Source organism: Silurus meridionalis, chromosome 14, assembly GCF_014805685.1.
Source record: "Silurus meridionalis isolate SWU-2019-XX chromosome 14, ASM1480568v1, whole genome shotgun sequence".
NCBI lineage: Eukaryota > Metazoa > Chordata > Actinopteri > Siluriformes > Siluridae > Silurus > Silurus meridionalis.
This window is the reverse complement of record NC_060897.1, coordinates 4,436,751-4,457,812: the sequence shown is the minus strand read 5'-3', so window position 1 is coordinate 4,457,812 and position 21,062 is coordinate 4,436,751. Positions and strand designations below refer to the sequence as shown.

General features: G+C 37.3%; 1 protein-coding gene across 1 annotated transcript; it reads left to right on the top strand.

The window, feature by feature from the left end:
- The first annotated feature begins 7,328 nt into the window (after positions 1–7,328).
- arf2a (ADP-ribosylation factor 2a) lies at positions 7,329–18,099 on the top strand. Its single transcript, XM_046866395.1, has 5 exons — positions 7,329–7,432; positions 14,587–14,744; positions 15,376–15,486; positions 15,590–15,714; positions 16,206–18,099. Exons 2-5 carry the CDS (start codon positions 14,597–14,599, stop codon positions 16,365–16,367), a joined length of 546 nt encoding a protein of 181 aa, XP_046722351.1. The 5' UTR covers positions 7,329–7,432; positions 14,587–14,596; the 3' UTR covers positions 16,368–18,099.
- The last annotated feature ends 2,963 nt before the right edge of the window (positions 18,100–21,062 follow it).

Sequence of the window (21,062 nt, the reverse complement as noted above, 5' to 3'; positions counted from 1 at the left end):
CTTTTTCACATATCTATATTTTACTGAAGTATTTCCATTTGGGGAGACTTTAACTTCACTACATTACAAAGTCAAATATTGTACTTTTTTACTCAACTACATTTTACGAAATCAGTTTTATTTAAGTGGATTTGTTTTAAACTTGTTTTGTTTGCTACATTGTGGTATCTACTTAGTACAGATATAGCATCAGTTCAGCATCAGTTCAACAGCATGCAGGACATTTTGAGAGGAATAATTGATGGAAGAAACCCTATCTAGCCTGCCAAAAAAAACCTTATTTGCATGATTTTTTGAAGTAGTTTGTTTGACTGCTTGAATTAACATCAATTTATTAATAGATTGTTGTGCTTAGAGTAACATTAGAGTCTTTTCACATAATCTGATTCGATTAAGTAAAGAGTCTTATGACAAATGATAATAAGAACATTATAGCCATAATAAATCATAGTTCTTTTGATACTTATAAGTACATTTGAAGGCAAATTAATGAACATTTAAAGGGAGCACTTTTACATTTACTGGAGTTAAATTTTACAGAGTGCATCTCTACTTTAGCGCAATTACATGCTTTGTGTCACTGTCTTATCTGATCGAATTCTAAATGATTCCTGCTTCCGAAATCAACTTTTTCTGACAAAGAACGATTAAAAATGCATGTCAGGAACAAGATCTATGAAAAATCTATGAACAATGTGGTTTCTGTGGAGCTTATTTGTACCAAGATGATCTCTCAAAAACTCATCATTTGGTGCAGAGGAGCACAAATGTTCTTCCAGAGAAAAGCACCTGTCTTTCAGAGTGTCATTTCCTTTGAGCTGTATCAGAACTACAGTTGCTAGTCAGTATAATACTGGCAAAAACAAAACACGATGATATGCAGAAGCTTAACTGCTATGCAAACCTTTGATGCGTTCTTTCTAACGAAGCTGTAGCTCTTCAATAAAACTGCAAAAGAAACATCATTAACTCATGCATGTTCTGTGAAATTATGAATATAACTGAATTTTAAAACATTATTCCGAATGAAAAGAAAATGTGCTTTAAATAGATATAAGTGGGTGGTGCACTATTCTGTGTTTCAGAATGTGTCAGAAGTTTCAGGCATAGTGGTAAAAGTCATAGTCGACAAAAGCACTTATTTTCCCCATTTCACTGTGTATTGTGTCACTGCATATGGAACTGCATGATACTGACACCATATATATATATATATATATATATATAGGGCTGTCAAAATCATAATTGTGTCAATAACACGTTAACACAAATTAATTTTTACATTTTTGTTATTTTTAAAACCATTCGTGTGGAAACATAGCAAAAGTTCCGATGGTGTCCCGATGATTAACGTAATTTAAAACACCAAAGTTTTTTATGTTTTTCAGTAATTTGTTTACAAGCTGCCCTGGCATCTTAAAATGTAAACTGTTTATGTAGATAAATTACTCAGTGCAAAGAAATATTTGGAAACCTGCCATTTCTATGTTCTTTCTCTTCATGTCTAATAGACATGAACAAGTTCTTTGAAAAATATCTATGACCTTTGAAACATGTCTAGATTCCATGCTCTATGTTGAGTGTGGTTTCCTAAATAATAAACATCTATTTGCATAAAGTCTCCATAGTTGTCCATGCCCATGTTGATTAGAGTAAACCTAAAAAGTATTAAGTCAAGTCAAGTCAAGTTTATTTCTATAGCGCTTTTCACAACAGACATTGTCTCAAAGCAAGCCGTGGCGACTGTGGCAAGGAAAAACTCCCTTAGATGTTATGAGGAAGAAACCTTGAGAGGAACCAGACTTAAAAGGGGAACCCATCCTGATTTGGGTGACATCAAGAGTTTGATCATAAATCTTTCAACAATACAGAACACTGGAGAGTGAGAACTAACATGAGTACAGGAGTATAAGATTATAAGTAAATGTTCTTTCTACAGTCTTTGGTATAAAAGTAGGAGCTACTGAGCTCAACATTTGTGATCATCACAGATCCAGCATCAGCTTCTCCATGCCAGAGCCTTTAAACACTCCCGGAGGTCCAATGTCAAAACTCCACACATGAAGTGGAATCCAATTGGCACTGGTACGTCTCTAGATGGTTCAGGATGTTTGCGAGTTCAGCATCTACTTCTTTAAAGTCCATAATCTTCATGAGGTGGGACGTGACTGGAGCTGGCCAAACCTCAGGATGCCTCGGGATGGGGAGAGAAAGAGAAGCAGTGGAGAGGAATTAGCGTAGCTGCTGTTCATGTTATTAACAGCACAAGTTGATAATGTGCATGTGATCAGATGTTCTGGAGCACAAGGTTATGATGTGATGTGTGTTATGTGTAGGCTTTGCTAAAAAGATATGTTTTTAATCTGCACTTAAACTGGGTGAGTGTGCCTGAACCCCGAACAATCATTATTATTATATATATATATATATATATATATATATATAATAGTATTAGTTTAAGGTTGATTGAGAACAGATCAAAATAAGCGATTGAGTTGCGATTAATTAATCTAGTTATTAGTAATTAGTAATTAGTTAATCTTATGACAATCATGCAATTAATCACAATTAAAGTAAATTAAGTATGCATTCTTATGCTCAGGTTTTTATGTTCGATCAATGCATGTGATCCTTCGTTCTGGGCAAATGTCCGACGAATATGTATATGTATGTTCACTATATTTCATCTGTCTTGAAATATTGTACCTTGTAAAGCGTCCTTGAGCTTGGGAAAGGCGCTATATAAATTAAACATATTATTATTTATTATTATTTGTGTAGGTTATATGGGAGGAGAACGCAGGTCTTACCTCATTAAAGGGGCCAGGAAAAGATCCCTTCTCACAATTCACCAGGTTGTCATCATCAGGTTGGTATACGACGTTCCTGGAGTCAAAACTTCACTTAGGGCTTCAGAGTAATGACTTTAAAGTAATGATTATGTGTATATGTATTAGTTTATCCTACTTGGACTGCACACACCTGGAGCATGACTTTGTGCTCCAGCATCAAATTTGTGCTTCTGTATATCCACCGTTTTCATCATTGGTCTGGTAGATTTTTTTTTTTAGAATTATCAATTAGCAATAAATGTATGATTATTCAAGCTAATTCTTTCAATCTAAATTAGTTAAATTTGTAATCGAGTTCTCAGACAAGCATAAAAGGGTTTCAGCGCTATACCGACTCACCACTAGATGTCACTGTCTCCTTAATAGTAATCAGTATACAGTATACAAATATTCATCTGTTTGAAATGTGCTTCTCATTAACCTTCTATATCATGTAAAAAGTGTCAGTGCTCGAGGAGAAAATATTTAAAGGTAAAGTTTGTACTCAGTAATAAAGTTTTATATGAATCTTGTAGCATTTTTATATATTAATCCCCTCTCCTCATAAGTGTAGTTGACTCACCTCGTCAGTAAAAAGCAAGTGAACAGCTTTTCTCTATGGATTTTGTTTCCAGTCCACCCTCTGAGCTGTAAAAGGAATCAAGAGTTCAAATTGCACAAACATGACGTTTTCAAAAAGCAATCAGATTCTGTAAAGAGCAGCGTTATGAATGTACTCTCTAGGCTTGGATCGATACACACCCATAAGAAACATTCACCGATAAAAAAACAAATCCAGATGAGGATGGATCCCCTTTTGAGTCTGGTTTATCTCTAGGTTTCTTTCTCTTACCATTTCAGGGAGTTTTTCCTTGCCACTTTTACCACTCTGTCACTCATTATGTACTAACATATAAATTCATATTTTATAATTTATTTATCTTTGAAAAGCTGCTTTGGGGCAATGCCCATTGTTAAAAACACTATGTAAATAAAACTCAATTGAATTAAACAATGATTAAACTTAAACTTTTTAAACCGTTACCATATAAACCAGTTTACAGAGAACAGTGTACTGGTTTTAAACACGAAAAACACTTTATTTTGAGAAGAGTGTATCCAGTCTACAGTCTGAAGTTTAGAAACTCATCAATCTGTCACCTCAAGCAAAAAAACAGTAGGTTTTGAATGAAATACATGTAGCTGTGTCAACTTCCACTTTCTGGTTATATTTGGAAAACATGCTAACTCATTGTACACATGTAGGTTACTGAAGGTTTACTAAAAAAGGAAACCAGAACCAACATGGCTGCCATTCTATACTTCATCCCCATGTGATTCCATCTGGACTGCAGCTCTTTGGAATCGACTTCACCATACAACAAGCTCTGTAGGTGTTATTCGGAGCGCAAACGGTCGGTTAGAGTGTTATGGAATGGCCTGCCCAGTCACTGCACCCAAATCTTAACAAACTGCTCTGGGATGAACTGGAACCCATAAAGCAAATCTCCACAGAATGACATGTTCACTAAAAATACAGAGAGAAATATATTAGAAATAGGTTATATCTTATAAATTCATGGTCATGACTGATGATGTTTTTGCACCTTCTTCTTTGGATTGTATTTTACAACTGAAGGTTTTAATTCATCCTCATAAACGGAACCTTCATCAGCCGTTTTTGGAGCTTGGAGGGAAAGTGACTTTGGAGGGAAAGAAATTCGTGAACACCATTGTACCAAGACAAACAAATTGACACGTTAGAAACACTCATTTAATCATTTTTTATTATCAATTTGCTGTCCAGCAGGATCCTCATAGATAACTTGAGTATAGATTATTTTTCTCTGGGCTTCATTGATAAGTGAACCATAGTGGACTCTTGAAATCAGATGAACATTTCCCTGTCCGATTATGATGCTATTATTATTCTTAGACCACCAAGCCCATTATTTTTTGTACGCTGCTCAGAAAACATCATTTTATACCCTAGGCTTTATAATATATAACGTGTTGATTGTAAATACACAATGCAATGAAATTCTAGTGCACCTATTTCTAAAAAATAAGAAAACCAAACAAACAGAACAATTAGTGATTAAAATCTAGTGAATAAACCTGATAGGGTTTTTCCAAAAACTAACAATTGAAAAACTATAAGATTTGTAATCGTATATAAATATAACGGGCATCAGATTGTGTAACAGTTTCTTCCATTAAGCCTACATACAAAATGAACACCTCTGTTGCACTGTAACTGCTGCTAGATCACAAATGTACAGTATTTATATGTATTCATAAAGACAATTTCTCACAGTATGACATGTTTATTTCTGTGTGCTGCTCAGTCCTGTGCTAAAGCCTCATTGTACTATATTGTATTGGTTACACAAATTGTTGTTATCATGTTCTGTTTTTCTTTCTAATACATTTTGTGTCGTCTGGTGTTAATTTATGTTGTTGTATGTAACATTGTAAGTCCTCGGTCCTGGAGGAACGTTTCGCTGTGTGCTGTATTAATTGTATTTGGTTGAAAGGACAATAAAAACCTACTTGTTTTTATTTGACTTGATCTGCTCAATATCAGACAGTGGGACTGCTTTCTTATCATATATTAAAAGACCAGTATCTCATATCGCACAATATTGCTGACTGCTCAGATTATTGTAGTTCAGTTTGTCTCAGTTTATGCACTTTGCCTGTATTTTTCTTGTCTGTATGTAAAAATGTTACATTAGATCTGATTTTTTATTATATGTCTTCATTCTTGGGCATTTCTATTGATATTCAATGTGACGGTGAGATAACAACAGTTCATATGCCATTAAACAGCTTACTAAATATATATATTGTTGTAATATTGATTTTGTAATGAGGCTCAACATTCTGCACTTCTGGAGCTTCTCGCTAATACAGCTTAGATACAACTTTATTGTCATTGCATTGCTTATGACATGCTTCCTTTCCAAAAGCGCTTTCTTTTAAAAACCTATATGTAAAAATAACCAAAACAAAGTGTGTTATTAAGGCCAAAAGACCAAAATCATTTCTTTTTACAATCTACAGGACAATTATATCCTTATTAAAGGCGCAATAGTCAATAAAATTTATTTAATTAAAATAATGTGTACAACTATGTAGAAATGATAAGAAATAATAGATTAAGCCATACCTAGCTATCTATCTCCTTGTCTGGAATATTTGTTTGTATTTTAATTGCCGTCTTGTCAGTCATATTATAGACACACACACACACACACACACACACACACACACACACACACACACACACACACACATACACACACACACACACCTGGACAAATGTAAAACTTCAAATAAACAAAAGTCATTGGCATCCATTATTGTTTATTGCATATTTAATAGAAATAAGATTTTTAATTTTTGCTTCAACATAATATATGAAATAATACAACAAATAAAAAGAGGATGGACAGGAAATGTAAATAAATAAATAATAAATAATGGAAAAATATCTATCTATCTATCTATCATCTATCTATCTATCTATCTATCTATCTATCTATCTATCTATCTATCTATCTATCTATCTATCTATCTATCTATCTATCGCTCTATCGCTCTATTGTTCAATCGTTCTTTCTTTCTCTTCTACATTTTCTTTCTATCTATCTATCTATCTATCTATCTATCTATCTATCTATCTATCTATCTATCTATCTATCTATCTATCTATCTATCTATCTATCGCTCTTTCTTTCTCTTCTCTACATTTTTATCTATCTATCTATCTATCTATCTATCTATCTATCTATCTATCTATCTATCTATCTATCTATCTATCTATCTATCTATCTATCTATCGTTCTTTCTTTCTCTTCTCTACATTTTTATCTATCTATCTATCTATCTATCTATCTATCTATCTATCTATCTATCTATCTATTCATCTATCTATCTATCTATCTATCTATCTATCGCTTTATCGTTCTATCATTCTTTCTTTCTCTTCTACATTTTCTTTCTATCTATCTATCTATTGTTCTTTCTTTCTCTTCTCTACATTTTTATCTATCTATCTATCTATCTATCTATCTATCTATCTATCTATCTATCTATCTATCTATCTATCTATCTATCTATCTATCTATCTATCGTCTGTCTGTCTATCTATCTATCGTTTTATCATTATTTCTTTCTCTTCTCTACATTTTCTTTCTTTCTATCTATCTATCTATCTGTCTGTCTGTCTGTCTGTCTGTCTGTCTGTCTGTCTGGTAAAACGATCATCACAGCTCCTCTTTCTTCTTTCGCATACTTGCATACTACATACTACTTGCATTCTAAGTAGTACTGTAGTGTGCTTCAACAGTCGGAAGTTGGGGAGACGGAGCGCTTTCTTGAAGTCACACCCACATTACATCCGGGTGCTCTCATTTGATTGGACGACACGGGTTGTAGGCGGGACCATTAAGCCACTTTGGACAAATTGATTGGATGGAATCTTATCTTGGACAACGCCCATGGCGCGGCTGCCTTCAGTCCCGGTGAAAGTCGCCATTTTGTCGTTAGCGGTGACGAGGAGAGCAGGGATATTGTTGGAAAGCAGCACTGAAAAGGTACATTTGTGTAAAATCAGCAGGAACTTTTTTTTGGGTTTTTTTTGTGTGTGTTGTCGTTGTTGCTCCTGTTACGTCGGTTCGTGAGACGTTTGTACAAAATCGTAGTCGCGTTTATCTGTATATTTATATATAAAGATCTAAAATAATACATTTTTCCGAGTTTATATTTTGAACTAGCTCGTTCGCTAGCTTGTTAGCCGAGCTAATATTTGACTTGCTAAACCTTTACCTCAGAGAACAAATCTATAAAATGGCATATGCATATATATACTCACACACACACATGCTGTATTATATGATTTTATATATTTTTAAACCTTATTCTGAGGTAATTGACGGCCGACTAGCTGCTAACTCGGTGCTAGATTTGATACGGATGCTAAGAAACGCGACGGAGGAAGGAAAAAAAAGCAACAGGAAATAAATTCGAGCTCGAGATTCATAACAGAGTAATAAAATGAAACCTGTTAGAAAGTAGAAAATACGAGGGGAAAAATACAAATGTGGAGGATAATTGAATTAGTTAGCGAGCTGTTGTGGTGTGGGGCCTTGTGTTTCCGATGTGCCGATGTGGAGACGTCGAGTTCACACAGCCGCATTGTGGAGGGATATGGAGTAGGTCATTTAAATATTAAACATATATATAAAATTTGTATAATGTAAATATTTCCAAACGAAACCAGCAAGTTCAAGGCGAGCTTTTACTATCATTCTAATAAACGTGTCATTTTCATATAATGGATTCTTTATACGCCATACACATATTCAATATACAGTGTACAATCTACATATGTAAATATGTAAATTAGGGCTGCTTATCGATTAACATATTTAATCGCTTGACTTGCCACTAGTCAACTCGCGATTAATCGCAACTCAATCGCGCATTTTTATCTGTTCTAAATCTACATGAACTGTTAATACTTAAATCTACATGGGCAAATATGGATGCATTATGTATGTTTATTATTGGTGAAATCATACTCGACATAGAGCAGGAGGAGAAAATAGTTTTCTGGCTGTTTTTTAAAGTAATTATGGTGTTTGGAATCACGTAAATCATCAGGTCATCAAACAAAACTTTTGCTATGTTTCCACACGGACGGGTTTGATTGGCGGATGTGCCTGTCATGGCGGATTTTGGTGCTGGATTTGAGACATGGCACGTCAGTAAAACGAATGTTTGTTGAACAAAAATGTTTTTTAGTTGGAGTTTATGTATGATTTGACATATATTTGATATATATATATAGATATATATATAGATATAGATATATATAGATATATAGATATAGATATATATATATATATATAGATATAGATATAGATATAGATATATAGATATATAGAGCTAAGTAATGAAAGGGCGTCATGAATAAATGTCGGTTGCGTTGAATGTTCTAATTGTGCCTCTTTCATATTTATTTATATTTTTTATAAAAACGGGCAAACAGAATTGCAAGCTGTCATTCGGTAAAATATTTATTAACGCATTAATTTTGACAGCCCTAATGTGTGTGTATTTATATTTTATATTTATATTATATATAAATTTGCACCAGAACCAGCAGGTTCACAGCCAGCTACCTTACTGAACTCTACACAACACCGTTAGGATACTGATGGCTCACTAATGCGTTACAGTTCGGCTCTGTATATAATTAATACATTCACCACATACCCTAGCTGATCTTCTACATATCTATTTATCATCTTCTACACACAGTGTACATATATTTTTTTGTAAATGTATGTATCTCATATCTCTATCTTTTGAGCCTTACACACATCTCTCTCATATATAAGCTCAACGGTTCCTGCACATTCTTCACTGCCTGACTATCTATTCATCACTTTTTCTATGTCTCGAAAACCTGCTTCCATGAGTTGATCTTGGTAGTTGATATCTGAGAACAGGTTTTTTTTTCTCTATGAATCGATCCTAAAACAAATGACACTTCATCTTGAAATGTTTGTAATGGCCCAGGTGATTTTAATTGGTAGGGTTGTTGGGTTGGCGTTGTATTTTAGTATACCTGTGGGAGATTGTTTGTTTTGTCCAGTGTTGGCGCTGCATGTTACAAAAGGGCAAAATTGTCATTGACCTTAAATAGGAGTGACACAAAGGCAGATTTTGTTGTATAGTCCCTTTTGGTTTGTTGATCACAGTTTTCCAGAAATGTTATAATTGATATTGATGAGAAATACAACTTAATGGCGGTGATGAAAATCCCAGAATGCAGTACAGCTATATGTTCAAGTCTCAGTGAGTTACAGGAGACAGGATGGAACAATGTTTGATGTACTGATTTGATATTTGCACATCGGCTGTTAGTGCCTGGACTTATCTAATTATTTCTCTCCTTTTTTTTTTGCCATAGAGTTGTATGATCGTGCGAAGGTGGTAAAATTATGTTCGCAAGAAGTTTTCATATTGTTTACACCTTAGTGTTCATGGCTTCAAATAAGGACATCAATATAAAGCGGTTATGTTTTTTTTTTAATACCAACACTTTGACTTACTTTTCTTACTGTCTATTTTTAAACATGAAGCAAGAATAAACACATGCTTCTCAGATTTGTATTTTCCGGATAAGAGTAAATGAAACGAAGTCTCTGAAAGTCTTCCTTCGTCAGACATCAGTAGATAGTTGTTGCATAAGCTGATGCCGAGTGTTATATATGCTTATCATATCGTCAGTGGGGAAGACTCCAAATCCTTACATTTCCTAACATTAGGTTGTTGTGTACACACAGCCTATTCATTTGCATCTGGTTTGAAGAGTTGGCAAACACTACTCGATATGCCAGTCTTAGTCTATCTTAGTCTCTGTGGTGCAACCTCGACATTGTGGTGTCATGTGCTTCGCTCTAAGCTTTCATATCCTAGAGCTTCAGCCACATCGCACATGATCACACTAGATACCTGTAAACATGATCAAGCACTGGTGCAGCTCGCTGGCGATGACAGATCATTTTTGTGATATCCATGTTTATACCAGTTGTTAGCGCTCCGTTCCCTTATCTGTCCTGAGTTCAATTCCAGGAAATCCGGGCCTTTTTGTGATTTTGGGCCTTATCTTTCATCAGCACGGTTTCCATCTATTTATTTATCATCTTTTCTCCGCCGCTCATTAGAGAGCATAGGAGGCTTAAAGATGCACGATCAGCAGAATGTCCACACTCTTCGGTTGCGTCATGGTCGGCTGAATTGTAAAAGACCGTTCAGTGAAGGTGTCACTTTTGAGCCTGTTAACTTGTCTTGTGGTCTGTAGACCATTTTCTGGTTGACTGAAAATCTGCAAAAAAAAAAAAAAAAAGCAGTATGTAATTGTAAGTGTTGTTCCAGTGGTTGTGGTGGTCATGGGAGGAGGAGGTCAACCTTGTTTTAACAAGACAGACATTTGCATATGACTCCTTATTACCTGCCGCACCTCCCTTCTCTTGTCCTTTAGCAGTCAATAATTAATCCGTTGTGGACCATGTGAATTAATCATGAGGCTCGGCTTGTCGGTGTTGATTATTAAAGGAGCGGTCTGTGAAATACCAGGATAAACAGTACAGTTTTCTCAACTGCTACAGATTTCTGTCGAACATTACAGCAAATTAAGGAGAACGTTCGTACCTTTTTAGCTTGATGTTTTCGGTGTCAATCCAAAAGTTATTATTCGTTTTAGTATTTGATAAATGTCAGTCACTTGAGTTGAACTGTCTCAATCACGCAAACGAAATTAACATTCAGTGCTAAAACAAATCTACACGTCTGTGGCTCTTCTAACCTCTGTCCCTCTGTGTGTGTGTGTTTGTTTCCAGTATGAGTCAGTGTTCCAGCACACTTCCTCATAGCTGTGCTGCTATAGAGCGCTCTCGGGCCTCTCTGTGCTACAGATGTAGACGAGGTTATGAATAAGTGCAAGATTTAGTCATCTAAGAGACATTTAAGCTGCGTGGGTAGGGCACGTGAAACTGTGCCGTCTTCCGTCACAAATACAAGGGAAATAAAAGCTGCAGTGATATTAACACTTATTTGGTGGTCATAATGATGCATCACAAGTATTCAGCTTAATTTCCACCTCATACATTATAGACTTACCGTTGTCTAAATCTATACAAGACAAAAAACAAGTCTGATTTCTAGGCACAGTAATGAGCTGGACTGGTTTACTGGAATGGACTGTTTTAAGTGCAAAATACTTTACCGGATTTGTTACCATGGTGTATAATCGTGGCCTTCCTGTGTCTAAAGTGACCTGTAGTTTTGCCGAATTAACGTGCTTCCGTTTGCATCCATGCTGTTATGAAATTAGAAAGTGGAAATATTTCATAGTGAGAAACTCATGTTTTAATGTGTTAACGCCGACGGTGAATCACGATTGGACGTTCATAGTGACTCGGTTCAAACGGCAAAAGACTTTTTTGTTTCTTGAATCACTTTGCGTTTTCGGTCCTACATGCGTAGTAAACCGAGGAAACGCGATACGATCAACCTCACCCAGGTGTATGACGAAAGAATGGAATTCACAATGGCTAGAGGATATTCCATGTCAGATCCTGTCCATGCTTGAGTCGTGTAGGACTCAAGACATAATGCCGCAATCAGCAAGTGCGTCGTTCCGGCTGCACGGAAATGTGCAGTCATATGAACTTAGTGCCGTCTCTTTATTTACACTCTCCTGGCTGGTTTTGCAGCCTAATCTAATCTCACCTGTAGGAATGAAGGGCCATTCTAAAAGTGCTGCAAACCCCAAATGGAAAAAAATCTAGGGCGTGGATTTTAATAGACGTCGTGCTATTTAGCGAGGATACAGACTGTCATAACCGTAGTGGTTAAAACTATTCTACAGTTTCGCTTCTAATTTTAAAATAGTTGCGTTCAGTCCCACTTCTTGTTCTTTATTTTGTAAGATCGATCGCTATTTTTATAGCCTCAGACCCTGGGCTTGTTAACTCCATTTAGACACATTTGACTCATTCAGGAAAAAAAAGCAAATACATATTCTTGTATTTCCCCGTTTATAAAATGTTTATAACCACTGCCTGTGCTCTTTGTATGGCAGAGCACTTTCTTCTAAATGTATTAGACCACCCTGTGTTGTAGTATGAGCTGACATTCGATATCATGCAGTAGGCCGGATTCACGTGAATGTTTCCACACTTAAGTTTGTAGATGTCTGGACCGGTCTGCTTTGCTTTACTACATCCACATCTCAGAGCGTTCACCAAGGGACAATTCGCATACACCGTGAGCGAATAGATGCTAATGTAAAGTCATCGTAACCTTTACAATCCACAGCTGCACTTGCCATTTAAACGATAAAGTCAGATTTAATAGGTTCGTGTGTAGGATGTTTGTCTCGTCTCATATATGGCGTTTCTTATTTTCCATAGTCCTGCATTGTTTCTTGGAAAAGACCACCCCTGTGACTGAAACGCTACCTACCTTGTATTTCTTGTGGAGTTTACAGTTATAAGTATCCTATTCCCTGTTTGTATTGTAACCATTTTGTTCGCTTTTGGTAGCACCCAAGAATAAAAAAAGGGATACTATGTAGGGAGTAGGGTGCTGTTATGGAAGGAGCTCTTGCCCTCACTGCTCCCTGCGCTGGTGCTTCATTTTTATATGTATGTATAATAAAGAACAGGCCCTGGTAAGAGAACAACTGAAGATGATCTGTTGATGACAATCATCTCCATTAAGGTTTGAACTTTTTGGTATGATCAGCTCCTTAAAATCGCACGTTACCCGTGTCTGTACGGTAGTAGGCAGTCGAAAGGCAATCCCTCTCTCTGATTAATTTAGGGCTCTGCCGTCTCCTTTTACAGGCTGGTCAGGTTTCCGGTTACCTGCAGTGGCCTACATTCGCCACATCACTGACCTCATTGTTCCTTCCTCCTTCCTGTTAGAGAAGCGATGCAGTGCTGAGCTGTTGCCTTGTTTCTAACCACAGCAGGGGTTTTGACACTCAGCATTTTTTTTCTTTTTTTTTTTTTTTGTGTATAATGAAAGTAAACAGATTTGCAGTTTTAATTTAACCTTCCTAATTTCTAACAAAAGCTGTAGCTTATCTTTGGGTTGGTTATTAGCAGTACTAGCTACACAGGTAAAAATCAGCGTACCGCTAATACACCACAGCGATGAAGTTTTCACAGAAGATGTGGTTAAAAAAGAGGAAAATGGTACATGCGATAAGATCCAGAGGAAGCCGCAGGCACGCTGTTATCCTGTGTCGAATCGCTAGTTCCTGAGGGTTTTCATAACATGCTAAGAATTGGTTTGGCAGTATGGTTTACCATTTAAAAACATTTTTCTTGCTTTATGAAGATGCGTTTGACTACAACTTCCATTTAATCTCTTGCTTTGCCTGATGTTTAATATAGATAGTTTCATTGCAGTGGTGTGTCCTGGGTTGAGCAATGGAGGTTGCGCTAGTGTTATTTAAGCTGAGCTTATAGCCAAGAAGAATGAGAACCATGAAAATATTACATGCAAACAAATGGAAATGCTATAAAATACAGATTTGAATTTTCATGTTTATGTGACACTTCTTTTAAATCTCCATCAGAGAAAACAAAAACAAGCATTTCTACTTTAAATCTCCATATTATTATTATTATTATTATTATTATTATAGCTGCTGTCAAATTAAAACCTTGCCTCTGACGTCGATCTGACGTGACTCTCGCCACAGATGAGTGGAACTAAATTTATGGTGCACTTAAAGCAACCAAATGACCCGCGAATTTTCTTAATCATTAATCAAACGCAGCTCTTATGTGAGGATGGTGGACGGAGCAGATGTGTTGGATGTTGGACAGTTGTTTATAAAAGATTTTGTTATATATCATGATGGTCATGATATTTGTCTGTGTTTGAGGGCTTCAGCACTTTGGTCGACAGTGACTGGAGATTTGTGTGAAACCACTTCACCCATTCAAATTCTATTCATTCGTCGACTCTGTGTGACACCAAATCTGCCTCTTCCTCATTTGGGGTTTTTCCATGTGTGTATTTCGAGAAATGCCTTTTATGCAAAAGAGTCTCAAAAGTGCCTCAAAAAAACGTTACATGTATGATTTTAGGTGATTCTCTCTCTCTCTCTCTCTCTCTCTCTCTCTCTCTCTCTCTCTCTCTCTCTCTCTCTCTCTCTCAGATCTGCCACCATGGGGAACATGTTTGCAGGCCTCTTTAAGAATCTCTTTGGGAAGAAAGAGATGCGAATCCTGATGGTGGGTTTGGACGCTGCTGGCAAAACCACCATCCTGTACAAACTCAAACTGGGGGAGATCGTCACCACCATCCCCACTATCGGTAAAGACTGTTATGCATTATTACCACACAAAAAATTATTTTTCAGCAAAGCAGTCGCAGATAATATCCCAAGCAATTACAGTGCACGAGGAATTTGAGTTACTGCTCGTATTGAAAACGGCTTCTATCCACTGCACATGGTGTATATGATGTACACCGACCAGGCATAACATTAACATAGCATTATGATTGACACTAATTATCTCATCATCATGGCATCTCTTTGTGTGTGAAATATGGTTTGACAGCAAGCGATTATTTTGTCCTCAAAGTTGATGTGTTAGAAGCAGGAAAAATGGACAAGCGTCAGGATTTCACATTTGACGAGGGCCAAATTGTGATGTCTAGACGTCTGGGTCAAAGCATCTTCAAAACTGTGGCTCTTGTGGGACAGTCTAGACAAACTTTGCCCTTTGAATATTAAATATTTGACTTCTTAAATGCATAAACATCAAGAGAATACTGTAGTGTGTGCATGTATTGGTAAAGGGTGGGAAAGGTGAGGTAGTCCAGAGGCTGTAGCAATGAAAACTTGGCGATTGGTGACCACGAGCTGTTTATACTCGGCTCTTCCCTGCCGATCATAACAGCTCATAGGTGTGTGTCTGACATTCTTCTTTTCCCTCTACAGGTTTTAATGTAGAGACAGTAGAATATAAAAACATCAGTTTCACGGTGTGGGACGTTGGCGGACAGGATAAGATCCGGCCGCTGTGGAGGCACTACTTCCAGAACACACAAGGTTGGTTTCTATGTTGAAGACCTTTTCATCTTTATTTACAAAAGAAAGAATTTATTTGTACACCACGTTTAATTTCTCTCTACCCCTTTTTTCCGCTTGTCAGGTCTGATCTTCGTGGTGGACAGTAACGACAGGGAGCGAGTAAACGAGGCGAGAGAGGAGTTGACGAGGATGCTGGCTGAAGATGAGCTCAGAGATGCCGTTCTGCTCGTTTTTGCCAACAAACAGGTGGGTGTGTGAGACGGAGAGAGGAGCGTTTGTTCTTTCTTTATGCCACGTACCAATACTCAGTGTATTTTTTTTCGCTTTATGAGTAAAACCGATGCATAATTATGCCTAATTTTTGCATTGCTAGATCTACATGTAGAAGAACTGCTCTACACCATGTATAAATCATAGACTTAGACACAAGAATCAGTACTGAATCATGAGAATGTCGTAAATTAAATATATTAATAAATATTGAGGACAAAGTCAAACTGCAGTTACACAAAATTAATGACACTTCAAATAACTACCACGTGGGTTCAGTGATTCGCCTCTAGAGGCCGCTGTTGCACTGTTTAATAACCATTGACCTTCTCAGCCTTTATGGATTTTTCTGATAGTTCCAGCTGTAACCTGATTTGAAGTTTTTTTTTTTTTTTTTTTTTTTTCTTGCCATCAAACGATGTTTAATTGGACCACAACAACTTGTCTCCCTTTTCCACCCCTTACAGGATCTGCCTAACGCTATGAACGCAGCAGAGATCACAGACAAATTGGGTCTGCACTCACTGCGGCACCGCAACTGGTACATCCAGGCCACATGCGCTACCAGCGGAGACGGGCTTTACGAAGGCCTCGACTGGCTCTCCAACCAGCTGAAAAACGCTAAATGATCCATTCCACCCGGTCCTCTGCGCTCTGTGTGTGAGATTGTGTGCGTGCGTGAGTGTGTGTGTGTGTTGAGAATGGCGGCGCTGGATTTGGTCTCTCGGTCACCCACTTTATCCATCCTTTCTTCTTCTGTTCGGTTCTGTAGACTTTAGAGGCTCTCCCCAGTGCTGACTTGTGTACACGCATACCAGAGTGGAAGAATGTGTGTGTGTGTGTGTGTGTGTGTGTGTGTGTGTGTGTGTGTGTGTGTGTGTGTGTGTGTGTGTGTGTGTGTGTGTGAGAGAGTGAGAAACGAGAGTGGGAGCAGCCCCGCTGTGCTTTTGAATACACGCTCCTCGTACAGCACGCCTCTCTCTCTCTCTCTCTCTCTCTCTCTCTCTCTCTCTCTCTCTCAATCCATCCTCTCCCTGTTTTTTTTTTTTTTTCTTTTTTTCTTCTTCCTTCAAACCAATACAAAGAATGACCCAGGATGCTGAATGTTTTATTTACCTACACACAAAATAAATGAACATATTGAAACCAAGTCTCGATGATCCATCCTCCGACGATAAAGCAGCCGCGCACGTCTAAGATGTTACGAGTCGCCGTTTCTTTGCCCCACTTATGATGAAACTCATTGTAACCTGCATCAGGTTGGGAGAAAATAAAAACAGAAGCAAGAAAAAAGAGACACAATGCGACGTTTTCCATCCTAGATCCTTCTTTGCGTTATTTTAGAAACGAGGCTCATGAGGTTGCCATGAACACCGCTGTTTCCCGAGGCATATTGAGGCCTGGCGTAACGAAACGTGTTTTTTTTTCTCCCACTCGCCCAACTACACGGTTCTAAAGAGCGAACTAACATTTAGAAATATTTCACCCTGCATTATAACCGTCTCTAACAACAAGCGTGGTCATGATCAGGGGCTCGAAATTAATCCGTCGTTGCCCACGTAGGCAGCGTTTCTGACTGAACTAGCGCTTGAAAGGCTGTTTGTCTAGAAGACAAGACGTGCGTCTGGGAGCGCCGAGGCTGTTCTAGCGTGTATTTTCCTGGTTTTATTAAACGTTCCTTTTCTTTAGCCTCGTCACAACCACCAAAACCACAGGTTTTGAACGCTGTAAAAAAGAATCTGTAACTTATAAAAAAATCACCACTTCCATCATTCGAGTTCTGGATCAGGAATAGAAGCAGATTTAGAGAAAAGGATACCTTCAGCTTTTTTCCCTCCAGATATTCGTGCAAACTAACATCACCGTGTCTGCGTATCCTGTTCAGTCTGCTTGTATGCTCCTTTCTCTCTCTCTCTCCCTCTCTCTCGTATTTAGCATCGTAACCAGCTAGCGACGATGATTCGGACAAACTGACGTTATATTTTCTTCCCTCTCGGTCTTCTCTGTATTCCAAAGGCTTCTTCGAATGTTAAATCGACCCTATCACCCTAAAGGTCACGACCTTGTACTGACCTCTCAGAAAAGAAAGGAACGGGTGAACATGCACCCTCGTCAGTTTTCACAACTGGATGTTTTGCGTTTTTTTTTTTTTTTTCATCGCTTTTTTTTTTCTTTCTTTGTTCCTTTTTCACACCAAAACTCGAGTTTCAAAAACTCAAATTTTTGTTTGTTTGTTTACTTTTTTTGGCCTTTTATTGTAATCATCATGTAGAGACCTACTGTAGTGGATGACATTAACTGATTTATTTGAATGACGCATCATCTGTCTGGAGAGTAAATAAAAACGTGTAAGAAAGTGTATTTTAGCTAGCCTCTTCATTTAGCTCCTTTTTGTTCTGATGTGAAGCTTTAATTTTAAGAATTTATGTTAAAAGGCAAAAAAAAAAAAAAAAACGTGTGCATATGGTAATTTTTTTTTCCTTTTCTTAGATTTTTTTTTTTTTTTTTTTGTTGTTTCTAGCTTTTTTTTTTTTTTTTTTTTTAACCCGTCTTGTAACATCTGAGAAATGCACTATAATAAAGAGATCTCTATTACAAAATGTTTGATTGTATTTTTATAAATGGATAATGTACACATTTCATGGTACAGAATTAAGAGCCTTGTTATCTCACAGCTCCATTTTGCTGCTGGTTCTCCACATGTCTGTGTGGGTTTACACAGGGTTCTCTGGTCCTGTCATATCTTTCCTATTCCCCACCTTTAACTTCGTGTTCCTGTGGTGGACTTTTGATCTACTGAGGCTACTTGAAGAATGAATAGAAAATTTACTTGTAGTACTCAAATGTACCAGACGGCGGCACTAATGTGTTCAGACTTTAAAAAAAGATCTCTCCTGTGTGGCAAGAAGTTGTACATCTTACAAAACATTGACAAAACAACAAATGTACACTGTCAAAAGTATTCGGACACCTGACTTTCCCAGAGGTATGTGGTTCTTCCCCAAACCTTTTCTCATTTTTTTGCAGCATGAAATTTTCCCTTCACTTGAGCCAAGAGACCCAGCTCCATGAAGATATGCTTTACATGGTTTGGAGTGGAAGATCTATAGATCTTCTGACCTTAACCGTATTCAACGTTATGAATTGAAAACACTGACTACACCCCAAGCCTCCTCACATCATCTACATCAGTAAGCTGACTGTACTAATACTCTTGTAGATGAATAAGCACAAATCTCCATAAGCACATTCCAAAATCTTGTGGAAAACGTTCCCACAAGAGTGGAGGTTATTATAAAAGCAAATGTGGTATGTGATGTTTAGAAAGCAATAATAAATCTTATGGTCAGGTGTCCACACAAGTACTTGTGTTCTACAGAAACAGATATTAAAAGATCTCTATTATGGTCAGAATTACTGTTAAAGGACTTTCTGGCCAATCAGCATTGAGAATTCAGCAGCTCTGTGGATAAAATGATAACAGATTTCTGCTGCCTTATGAGATGTGAGCGGGCTCATAATCTAACCGCCTCCAGCAATACACACACTTACACATGCAGTAGTGTCTCCCCTGATATGTCTATTTGAAGGACAGCTGACAGATTTGGGTTAGCTTACAGAACCGTGGCTTTTTGAACGAATGTTTGGGCAACACGCTGGCTTTCTGTGCATTCACTCAGGTACAGTATCTCACCTACCCTGCTGAAAAAAAGACCCAGTAGAATTCCTCTTTTAAAAATGTAAAATGGTTATTCATTTCATTTCAGGTTTATTTCTATAACATTTTTCACAATGGACATGGTCTCAAAGCAGCTTTACAGAATGTAAGAACATTCAACCTGAGGTGACTGTGATGTGGAAAAACTCCCTTAGATGAAGAAGAAACCTTGTGAGGGACCAGACTTAAAAGCAGAACCGATCCTCATTTGGGTGACACCAAGTGTGATTATAAATCATTTGTGATTATAAGTAATATCCTTTCTACAGTCTTCTACAGTCAATTAAAATTGTGAAACCAGGTTCTCCTGAGCAACTCCTAAATTAGCTCAACATCTGAGATATTATAGATTTAACACCAACTTCTCCATGCTTGAGCCTCAAAATGTTCAATAATGGAGAAACAGCAGATGTAGAATGTCATTGCAATATTAATTAATATGGTTTAGGGTCCTCGCGAGGTCGGCATCTTCTCTTTGAAATTCTGAAATCTTCATGAGGTGGGACACAACTGGAGCTGGCGCAACCTCTGGATGTCTCAGGATCCTTGTGTGGTTGGCATCTTCTAACTCCATGAGATGTCGCACAACTGGAGATGGCTCAATCTTTAGGTGCCTTTAATTGGAATTGTATTGGATTTAATGGAAACCAAAACGGTTCCCTGTGGGTTTTTACTAGTTATTTATCATCTTCTGTTGGTCCCATTGGTTGAGTTTTGAGGATCACAAGGACCAAGAGAACAACAGAATATTTATTAATATCTACTGGACACAAAAGAGACCATAAGGATGTCATTAAACAATTAGATTCTAAAATATTTCTACACACACATTTACACCTTGTGATGTAAAAGTCGTCTGAAAAAACAAAATCACGGAAAATGGAAAACTCTGTACAAACACTTATTCAAGCTCAGGAGCAAAACCTGGAGCTGTGAGGCATTCTATCCTCTGCACCATCTTGGTGCTATTATAGCATCTTTTTTCATTAGCATTCTTTTTATTACCTTCTGTTCCTCATTTTACTTTGGCAGTCCACCTCTTAAATCCACACCACTGAGCTTTGGGATGAATCTAAGATGACTGCATGCTTATTGATTGACTAAAGCGATATAATTACGAAAGTTCCATGTCTCTGGGGTTCTTCCCTACCCAGAAATTTTAATTATCGGATGAGTGACACAACAACCAGGGAGTCTTTACATCCTTTGCATTTACTTCCTTGAAGCTTCTGGATCTGTGTAATTCATTCTCAGCAAGTCAAGTCAAGTCAAGTCAAGTCAAGTAGGCGTTTTTCATTGTAATTTCAACCAAGTACACTCAGTATAGGAAACAGTGAAGTCAAACAATGTTCATTGAGGACATAAAACAACATAAAACTAATCAGAACAAACAGACGTATAACCATGACTACATAAAATACATATATGTGAACAACATTTTGTGCAACCACTATAAAGGTTCAATGAAAGAACACAACACAACACAGGGACGATGCACCACCGAGCAGTACACAGAGCTAAATGTGAGACACGGCAAGAAATTGTCAATACAATAATAAATACTGTACATGTAATACATATCCTGATCTTCTGCATGGAGTTTTCT